General features: G+C 45.9%; 1 protein-coding gene across 1 annotated transcript; it reads right to left on the reverse strand.

Annotated features, from left to right (window-relative positions):
• Positions 1-2,607: 2,607 nt before the first annotated feature.
• Positions 2,608-5,032, reverse strand: LOC135907595 (uncharacterized). Its single transcript, XM_065439280.2, has one exon. The coding sequence runs from the start codon at positions 4,911-4,913 to the stop codon at positions 3,939-3,941; it is 975 nt and encodes a 324-aa protein (XP_065295352.2). The 5' UTR covers positions 4,914-5,032; the 3' UTR covers positions 2,608-3,938.
• Between the last annotated feature and the right edge of the window lie 6,087 nt (positions 5,033-11,119).

Here is an 11,119-nt window from a genome sequence, read left to right on the forward strand (position 1 = left end):
TACCGGCGCTACCTGTGCTACCATCTGTAGGCCGCCACCGAAAGCGACCGTGCTTTCGGTGATCTCATGGATGGTGACGGCGTTGTATTTCGATGTTATGCGAGTCGTACAGCGTCTTGTACGACGTGTTTCAGCAACGCTGCTTTTAATAGAGAGGACGGCAATGTGCGTATACGCCGTATAGACGTCCCACCCACTTGAATAACACAACAGGAAATTTTCAGTCTGTCGTATTTTGGGACGTTGTGACTGTCGTTCTGTTCTCTGTAGTGTGACGTCTTGTAGTCGAAAATTGTGTAGCTTCTGATCAATATATTTGATTAAAAATTGACAGAGACCTCTTTAAGGATAAGAAAAATTATTAATACAAAAAAAGAAAGTAGAAAAAAAAAAGCTTTCGCACAGGATTTGAACTGCGGACCTCACGATTCCGAGGCAAGCATCTTACCACCGCACCACGCCGAACTTTTTTTTGTTTTTTTTTCTTTATTACATGGAAAAGAAAACTGAAGGTGTATTACTGAGTGGACACAACTACACACCTAAAACTCAGGCAAACACACACATGCATCCAACAAGTGCATCCAGTCTGGCGGAGGTTCCTGCACAGCGTACACACTTCTTACATACGCAGCACTTTCGCGAAAGAAGGATTTTGTAGTTCGCGGGCTTTCGGCATGGCGATCACAGAGTCTGCTTCTCCACAGGCTATATAAACCAAGCACAATGAACATGTCATAGGGAGGACCACCTGTAACCTTAAACGGTAGAAACCTAATTGAGTATGGAGTCATGTCAATGTCCTTCTTAAGCGTCCTTTGGAGAATATCCCAAAAAAATACAGCGTCCCTACAGTCTATAAAACAGTGATCTATGGTTTCGGCACGTGGACAGAGCCGACAGTTTGTTGACCACGGCACAAAGCAACCCCTCGAATTCAACCAAGTTTTAACAGGAAGTGTTTCCGAATGTAATTTAAAGAAAAATGTTTTTACTCCAGGAGGCACACACATTTTTCGGACGCGTTTAAGTACATCCTGATAAGGTCGGTTTAAATAAGGTGCACGATACAAAGGATCTGGGAAAATAGAGTCAACCAGTGCCGCAGAAATTGCTTTTCGACTCGCTGTGAACACGTACTCCAGGCTGTATCTAACTTTCAAGAAAAGAAATGTGTCAACAACCTCCTTGAGAAAGCCCCAAGGAGCCTGTGGGACATCTTTGACATTTGATGACACTACTATGTTAGGAACATAATGAACTAAACGCAGTTGCAACATTTCACGCAAGAACGGATGGTCACTGTCTCGAAAGAAAAACAGGCGAGAAACAATTTGCCTGACGAAGAGGTGTACTAATCCTAGACCACCACGTTCAAGGGGGAGAAACAGATTGTCGCGCCGCATCCATTCACAGCTCGAACTCCAAATGAATGTTGCAAATACGCGATGCAGTGCCTGAAGGCGAAGTCATGAGCAGTGCAGTACTTGGAGCACATACATAAGACGGGAAGCTAAGAAAACATTACACACTTCAGCACGAAAGAACACTGACAAATTCCGCCCCCGCCATGAATTCACTTTACGTTGAATTTTGCCAACTTCTCCCGACCAATGAGGGTTGCTATTTCTATACTGCGAGAGAGGCACACCTAAATAACGCAGATCTTCTTTCCATTGGATTCCTGCGTAATGTGATGGCATTGTGGCCCATAACCCAAACCAAAAACCTGAACTTTTTTCAAAGTTAACGCTTGCACCAGAAGCAGCACAAAATTCTTCTGTAATTGCAAGAGCAGTGTTTACACTCTTTTTATCGGTACAGAAAAAGGCCACGTCGTCTGCATACGCAAGAACCCGAACCTCATTAGTCAGTAATTTAAACCCTTGGAAATTTTGTTCTTTAAGAATGCCCATACAAAGTGGCTCTAAATACAAGCAGAACAGAAGCGGTGACAAGGGGCATCCTTGTCGTACTGATGATAGAAGCCTAATCGGATCGGAGAGAGAGCCATTCACTATAAGCCGCGTTGAGCCATTAGCATAACATATCCGGACACCTCTAAGGAGCAGAGATCCGATATTTATATGCTCTAGTAAAGTAAACAGGAATGAGTGATTTACCCTGTCGAACGCCTTAGCCAGATCTAGCTGTACCATTGCCACCTGTCCAATCCCCTCAGCTACACACTCTAGCACCGATCTCGCAACATGAATGTTCGTCTGAATGGACCGGCCCCTGATGCCACATGTCTGATGATCACCGACCACAGATCTTATTACAACTTGCAAACGGTTAGCTAATACCTTAGCAAAAATTTTATAATCAACGTTGCATAAGGAGATAGGCCGATATCCGTCAACTTTTTGCAATTTAGACTCATCATCGCTTTTGGCTATAAGGACGGTGTGTCCTTCGTACATTGTGGCGGTTAGGTACCCTACTTCCAAGGCCTCACGGTACACCTGAAGTAATAATGGTGTTAAGAGGGAACGAAAACACTGATAAAATTCGGCAGTAAGGCCATCGGGGCCGGGCGTCTTGCCCTTCGCTAACGAATCGATGCATGAAGTTACCTCATTGATATCAATGGTTCCGTTTGTATAATCGCACTCATCCTGATTTAACTGGGGCAGCAACGATACAATTTTTTTGGCAGCATCTGTATCCAATGGCATATGGTCTCGGAATAGTTTTTGATAATGTTCAAAAAATGCTTTAGTTATTAGAGTAGGCTCGTTAACAATGACTCCACCATACTCTATCTCTAATATTTGTTTAGACAGCGCGTGTCGGCGCTCATCACCAAGGGCCCTACTGCAAGGCTGTTCTTCCAGGAAACGCTGCTCTCGCGCCCGCACTAGTGCACCTCTGTATTTTTCTGCGTTCAAAGTTTGTAACTGTGCCTTGACCTTATGAATATCATCTATATATTGACCCGGATGTATGCATTCAAGCTCATGCAATTCACTCAAAAGTCTATACAATGCTTTGTAATTATTCTTTTTTTCAAACGCTAATATTGATGATTCTTCGATAGCTATCATTTTAGCTTCCTGTTTGAATAATTCCCACAAAGCAAAGAGTGGCAAGTCCTTGCGGCAAGACACATGAGCTATAAGGTCAGTGATGCGATTTAAGAAACACTCACGCGAAAGTAACTGGTTATTAAACTTCCACAGCTCCCAGCACATACGCCGACTTTGGTACCGACGGCTGCCAAAAGATGCTGAGACTAGGCAATGGTCACTAAAGAATATAGGATGCACAGTGTAACCATGAATAAGAGGTAGCGCGCTGACTGAAACGTAAATTCTGTCAAGCCTTGCATGCGAGGTACCCTGGAAGTGCGTATATCGACATCCCGCCTTTTCATTTTCCCCAATGTCCACAAGCTGATAATCACATATCAGGCGTTGCAACGCATCACTACTTGGGTCATGTCTCAGCTTCAGTGACGTACGATCTTGCGCATTACATACACAATTAAAGTCACCAAACAAGACCAATGCACGATCAGTACAGAAATGATGTTCTAGAGATAAGAAGAAACACTCGCGCTCACGTAACTTGTTCGGGGCATAAACACACACAAATCTAAAGCTCGTGCCACTGATATCAATATCGCAGCAGATTAGGCGCCCTTCCCTATCTGTAAACAAATGTAGCAAATCACATTGTAAATGTTTGCTAACAAATAACATACAGCCTGCGGAAACGCCTACTGCATGGCTGACACAAACATTATAGTCAGATATGAATGGAGATAGAGCTATTTCTGTGTTTTCGTCGGATTCAATCTTTGTTTCTTGGATAGCAGCAATATCTAATTTTCTATTGCGTAATAAATGAAGAAGCTGTACTTGCCGTCGCTTACTTCGTAAGCCACGGACATTTAAAGTGCCAAAATGGAAGGGAAGAGCGCCCGCCATGATTACCTATGTAGGCGCAGCGTCTAAACGCTGCTCCAGAGGTGCACCACTCCTTTCTTGATGAGGTGATGCACTAGGGACTTTTTGGTGCACGTTAACACAAGGGACATCAGCAGGTGTAGGTGTTCCCCGGAGTGGTTTTGTCAACTTTGACACCTTGGGAACACGAGCCTCCTTTGCCGAGGGCGATGGATTGTCGGATGGCGCTGGACGCTTCTTGGCGGCCTCGCACATCGATCCACATTCCACTGACGGTGGGCGATCTTGAACTGGTGGAGAGTCTGCCCAAGACACAGTTGGTTCGTCGTCAGGTGCCTTAGTCTCATCCTCGCTCGCAGGCTTCTGGCTAAGGCTAATGTCAGCCGATGACGGCTTAACCTGTTCTGGTCGATGAGTGTCAGGGAGTGTTTCGCCAGTTGCGTCCACAACTTCGCTCACGTCCATTAGATGATCGGTGATGGCATCATCCTCGGCTGGTCTATTTCCACGAAGTTTGTCAGCGTAGGTTCCGATGCATGCATCTGCAGGGTGACCATAGCGGTGACAGTTACTGCAGCGCGGTGTTCTACAGTGTCGCCGGATATGCCCAACTCTGTTGCACCGGAGGCAAAGTGGTGGTCGGCCAGGAATCAAGATAAGGCACTGGTGGCCATATATGCTCAATAGATGTGGCAGATTGCTGGCAGAAACCCCATCTTTCAATGTGAACGCCACGTCTCGGTTGGTCATTTGCCAGCCCTCCATGCCGTCACACCGCCACATCTCTCTCGTGATGGACTGCACTGTGCCATATGGCTCTAGCGCTTCAACAATCCGCCTCTGTTCGAGGTGTGGGGGAAGCCAAAGAAGCTTCATCTTGATATTTTTGCATTCCGGGTCTATGACCAGGCACTTGAGGCCTTTCACCAGCAACTCGCCTTTGTCGACAAGTTTCTGTTTCGCGATGCTGCTAACACATGTGACTAACCACAAATGGCTCATCTGGTATTGTCCAGCGCCGAGGATATCAGTTGCATTTAGCACTGAAAGGAGAGCATCGCGAAAGTCCGGGGCCCGATACGGCCGCCCTGCCAGGTCAGCATGCAGGAAAACTGAATTGAGAACGGTGTTGCCGGTCGGCAGACGAGGGAGAACGATTTTATAATTACCGGAATCAGTAGTTGACGGTGGGTGTGATCCTCGGCCGAGGGCCGATGCGATGCGAACATACCCACACCTCGACTAGGCCAGCTATATAAATCTCTCTCTGGGTTGCTGTTTACATTTACATTTTAAAAGCCAAGATGCGCTTTCACTTCACCGGTCGCGTCAACTGCCGTATCTCTATATGCGCAAAAGTGTTGTTACCATCGACAGGTACATCGTGGAATGCTAGAACATCAATTTTGCTGTAACGATATCCATATTTCATAAGAAATTCAGAAATAGACAACGGTGACCGGGGACACTGAAGGTTTTTACTGCTAATTTCGACAGTTGTCTCTTGCTCTTTACACTTTTGAGCTCGCATATAATTCGTGCGTTCAATGCAAAATAGCTACATAAACACTCGTGGGTGAGTCTTGATCCGGACAGTATACTGGCTTCTCACGGCAGCGCTGTACGAGATTAATGAGACCCGAGCGAGAAAGCTTTTCACGCAACTTTGTGGAACAATCCAAAACTTCTTTTCCGCTTCGCATAAGCTTGTGCAATATTTCTGGGAAATTAACTAATGTGTCAGTGTAACCGCACATGTAAGTCCACAGGACTGTGTGCCCCATCTTACCAAATAAAAGAAAGCGGATACGCAGCCATTCCCGCAGATGGTATGATTTTGATCAGCGGCCGATTTTGAGGAGGCCGGTAGCGCGTTGCTGGTGCCGCGTCGTCACGGCACAATTATAACAATTGGCCACGTCGACTTTAATACCGGTGTCGGTGCTATCAGTATTGCCGGCTTCAGAGAAGCACGATTGAATACCGCGCAAGAGAAAAGTGCAGTGTACACCACCGATGCGAAGCTGACATTTTAAAGGGCCGCGACGGAAAGTGCTTCTGTTGCGACTTCAGAACTCTTGGCCGTCGCGACCGAATGTTTCTGTTGCGACGTCAGAATTGCTGTCGTAACGTCAGAAATGTCTGTCGCAGCTACAGAAACGTTAGGAACTTCTGTCGTAAAACAGAAATTTCTGTATTTGCAGCAGGAATTCCTGTTGTCTTTTTCAACTGGGCAGGACCGGGAATCGGTTTGAAATTCGCAGCTAGCATATCGCAGTTTGGTCTGTGAATGTTCCGAGGTGTTCACGCAATTTCTGTAAAGCTTGATAATGGCCCAATTTAGCACTAGGGGTTAAATTGTCAGGATGTCGAACAATAAAAAAGCTCCTCCCCAGTTATATTCAAGCATTAAACTGGTATGCATGATGCCATCCAGTATAGTTGCCACAAAGCTCCAGATTAAACCAGCTTTTGTGACAAACAGGCGACCCTATATGGTGCCACTGCGTCCAGTATAAGCCAGTTTAGTTGCAAACAGGGCTCCTGTTAAGACCCATTTCTGCGTGAACTGGTCATGCCTATACCTGCTTGCATGCCAAACGGGACCCCGTTCAGACCTGTTCGTGTGTGAACTGGTCCTGTTTATACCTCTTTGAATGCCAAACGGGACCCCGTTCAGACCTGTTCGTGTGTAAACTGGTCCAGTTTATACCTGTTTGAATGCCAAACGGGACCCCGTTCAGACCTGTTCGTGTGTAAACTGGTCCAGTTTATACCTGTTTGCATGCCAAACGGGACCCCGTTCAAACCTGTTCATGTGTAAACTGGTCCTGTTTATACCTGTTTGTTGCTAAACAGGTCCCTGTTAGAACCAGTTTAAACCTGTATAACCCAGTTTGAATTTAAATAGGATTTTCCAATAGGGAAGCTAATGGGTATACAATTTTTCAATTCTTTAACCTCTCCCTTTTTTTGGATTTGTACAATGTTTGCATTCTTCCAGTTTTCTGGGACCCTTGCAGTTGATAGACACTTCGTATAAAGAGCCGCCAGTTTTGGAAGCATCATGTCCCCTCCATCTTTGAATAAATCGACCTCTTATTCCATCTTCTCCTGCCGCTCATCCTGGTTCCATGTCTTGCAAGGCTCTTCTGACCTCATCGCTAGTTATAGGAGGAGTTCCTGTATCCTGTTCATTACTGTTTCTAATTGAGGTATCCTAACACCTTTGTGTACCGTACAGGTCAGTATAGAATTCTTCCGCTGCTTTTACTATAGCTACGAGACTGCTGATGATATTACCCTGCTTATCTTTCAGTGTACACATCTTGCTTTGTCCTATGTCAAGTTTGTTTCTCAGCGATTTCAGGCTGTGTCCATTTTTTACATCCTCTTTAGTTGTTCTTACCGTATAGTTTCGAATATCCGTTATTTTCGCCACGTTGATCAGTTTTCACAGTTCCGCGAATTCTATCCTATCTCTTGAGTTAAACACATTTATTTTTTGCTGTTTTTTTATTCGGTCCTTTGTTATTTCGGAAAGCTTGCCTAGCGGTTGCCTTGGTGCCTTGCCTCCCACTTTAATTGCTGCCTCTGAAGCCAACCTAGATGCGGTTTCATTGATTATCTCTATGTATCATCAATAGGTGGTATCAACTCGAAATTTTTTAAGGGAACCAATACTTATTCATCTACAATTCTGCGCGAAATTCTTGCTCCCAGTCACTTCAAACCACCATCCATCCGCAGGATTGGAAGGCAGGGATGGTGATTCCCGTACACTCCCCACTTAATTAGAGACCTGTATCTAAGCAGCGTTGCCTGCGAATTAATGGAGCTAATAATTTACTGACACCTGGTTTCATTTCTACAGTCAATCTTACTTCTTACACCCTACCAACACAGATTTAGAAAAGACTTTTCCTGTGAAAAACAGCTTTTGTCATTCATTATAGATTTATATTAGGCGACGGATGCTAACGTTATTATTGACTACATTTTTTTAGACTTCGCCAAAGCCTTCGATACTGTTTCACATGCATTACTTCTAACTTTATTAAGTAACCTCAACATTGGTCCTAAAGTGCTCGCTTGGGTTAAGTGTTTTTTGTCTAACCGTGCACAATTGTTTTATGCTAACGAACGCTTCTTCTCTACTGCTCGAGTAACCTCCGGTGTACCGCAAGGGTCACTTCTAGGATCATTATTATTGTAAATTTATACGAATGATCTCCCAGACCAAATTAAATCATCAATGAAGTTAATCGCCGATGACTGCTCTCTATCGTGTCATTTAAAACCGTGGCAACTGCAATAGTCTTCAATCAGATATTGGCATAGTAACATCATGGTGTCCTAGATCCCAAACGAAGCTCAATTCTAATAAATGCAAGGCGATGCGCTTGTCCCGTGCTGTCAGATATACCACCCTCCCTACGTACAAAATTAACAACAAACCTGTAGAAAATGTTTCCTCGTACAAATATCTTGGTATCCACATTACAAGCAATCTTACCTGGAAGATTCATATAAATTAGATTTAGAGTAACACTAATCGTATGCTTGGGTTCTTATCACGTAATTTTTCGTCGGCAACTGCAGCTGCCAAGTTACATCAGTACAAATTCTTAGTGAGGCTTAAACTTGAAAATGCATGCTCGATTTCCGACCCTTCTACTCAAAAGCTAAAATATACCATGGGATACATTTAAAACCGAGATGGTTGTTTTATTCTTTCTAATTATTCTGGTCATGCAAATGTCTCAATAATTAAGCTAACCCCTCGCTTGCCTAACCTAGAGTTGCGTCGCAAATACTTTCGCCTGTGCCTTTTTCAAAAGGTTTATTACACTAACTAAACACTTAAGGATGAACTAATCTCCCCCCCCCTTCATACATGTCGTCACGCACGGATCATCGTTTTAACGTTGAAGTTTCCACTTGTCGCACCTACTTTTATTTTAATTCCTTCTTACGATGAAAGACGAATGACTGGAACCACCTCCCCGCCTCCATCACTGCCATTTATGACGCCATAAACTTCAAGAATATTGTCAACAAGTTTATTTGGAATAATAACCACTCCTCTCTGTAATGCCCCCGGGGCACGAGAGTATAATGATAAATAAATAAATAAATAAATAAATGAATAAGAAATAGATAAATAAATAAACTCTGCTTTGGCGCCTAGCACATTAGAAACTATCACGAAATGCACACTTTAGAATGCGCAGAAACGACAGATCCTGCGCACGTTTGCACCTTTCGCAACCATGTTCACGGAAAAGCCCGGCTGCACTCCTGTGCTGCGTCACCGCATCGGTACAGGAAATTCACAACCTAGGAGCGGCAACCCAAGGCCACTGCGCATACACAAGAGAGCGCTGCTGGAGGAGACGATCGATCATCTCCAGGAGAGGATTGACGGAGGTGTGGTGAGACCGTCCCAGAGCCCTTGGGCTTCACTTAGCGTTAAAGCGCCTAAATTAGATGGCACAGGTCCCTTATGCGTACACTATCGGCGCCTAAACAATTCCACTGTTCGGGATGCTTAACGCTTTCTCTAAGATGAATCGATTCTATCAAGTCTGGGTAGTGCAAGGGTGCATGATTCCACTGACATCCCCAAATCAGCATTCACTTCCTACAAAGGTCTCTTCGAATTGGTCTGCATGCCATTTGGATTGAAGAACTCTCCTAGTTATTTCCAACGCCTGGTGGATACTGTTCTCGAAGGAGTGCGTTACAAATTTGCAATGGCATATATGGATGATGTTGTAGCACTCCTTGCTTCATGCCTGGGCTGCACCTGGCTCTGCGCGCAGCGCCCGTCAAGGAGGAGGAAGTTAGCTTCCGGCCCCGAAATATGTGTAGTAAATAAAAAAATAAAGACAATAGTTCAATACCCAACCCTCCTGGAGCTGGGTATTCCTCGCATCAGCTCCAACAGATTTGGCGGCCGGTAACAAACACGCAGCTCCAACCCTCCGGCATGGATCCTGCCGGCTCAACTGCTCTACCTGCCGGTAACGGCAATCAGGAGGTTGCCCAACCTGGCGTTGCTGGTGTGGACGCGTTGCAACACATAAACCTGCCCTCATCTTGGCCCAACAGTCCCAGCATCTGGCTCCTGTAGGCCAAGGCGCACTTCCGTCTCCAGCATATCACCAGTGAACAGATACTAAGTCCCTATATATGGTGTCTTCCTTATTTCCGGATGTCACCGAGGACTTAGCGGATGTTATAACCTCGCCTGACTCGTCCCATCCCTTCGACAGGTTGATGGCGGCTATCATTTTGCGCAATTCAGAGTCCAAGCACAGCAGGCTCCAGGAGCTCCTCACAGCTACGGATCTCGGGGACAGTCGTCCTTTACAGCTCCTTGGATGTATGCACCACCCACCGTGGTTGCTCAGCGGCTATGGTGTTGGGCTGCTGAGCACGAGGTCGCGGGATCGAATCCCGGCCACGGCGGCCGCATTTCGATGGGGGCGAAATGCGAAAACACCCGTGTACATAGATTTAGGTGCACGTTAAAGAACCCCAGGTGGTCGAAATTTCAGGAGTCCTCCACTAGGCGTGCCTCATAATCAGAAAGTGATTTTGGCACGTAAAACCCCATAATTTATTTTTTATATGCATGCACCAGCTCCTTAGCGGAGACCCCGCCTTTAAACACAAGCTGCTACGTGAGCTGTTCCTCCAGCGCCTCCCGCAGAACATCGCCCCAGTGCTCGCGGCCTGGCTGACCGAGTTGGGGAGCACTTGCGGGACCCGATCCTCCGCGCCATTACGAACCGTCTCCGGCTACTGCCTCAGCCCCTATGATCGCGAACATAGAGGGCTATCTGGACACCCTTGTCAGATGTCTCCATGACCTCTCGCCCTTCTCACGGCAATCTTCGTCGATGTTTCGGTCCCGCGCTCGCTCCCCGGTGCTCCCGCGCTCTCCGGAGTTTCAACCAATGGCACGTTTTAACTCGACAGCTCGTCTTCGGCTGTGCTGGTACCACCGCGTATTCGGCACATCTGCTCGCAAGTGAACCCATCCGTGGTTCAGGTCGGGAAATGAATAAAGGGAAAATTAGACATCCACCCGTTCGTAGCAATTGCTACAAAGGAAACCCATACGGATTCCTCGAAAGAAAGGCCTCATAGTTGAAGAAAAATTCGTTCTGGTCCGGGACTCGAACCCGGGACCACCGCCT

This window comes from Dermacentor albipictus, chromosome 1 (genome assembly GCF_038994185.2).
Source record: "Dermacentor albipictus isolate Rhodes 1998 colony chromosome 1, USDA_Dalb.pri_finalv2, whole genome shotgun sequence".
Classification (NCBI taxonomy): Eukaryota; Metazoa; Arthropoda; class Arachnida; order Ixodida; family Ixodidae; genus Dermacentor; species Dermacentor albipictus.

What these genes read in the sequence shown, in the direction of transcription:
- LOC135907595 (XM_065439280.2), bottom strand. Translation starts at nt 4,913, where the DNA reads ATGAGCCATTTGTGGTTAGTCACATGTGTTAGCAGCATCGCGAAACAG.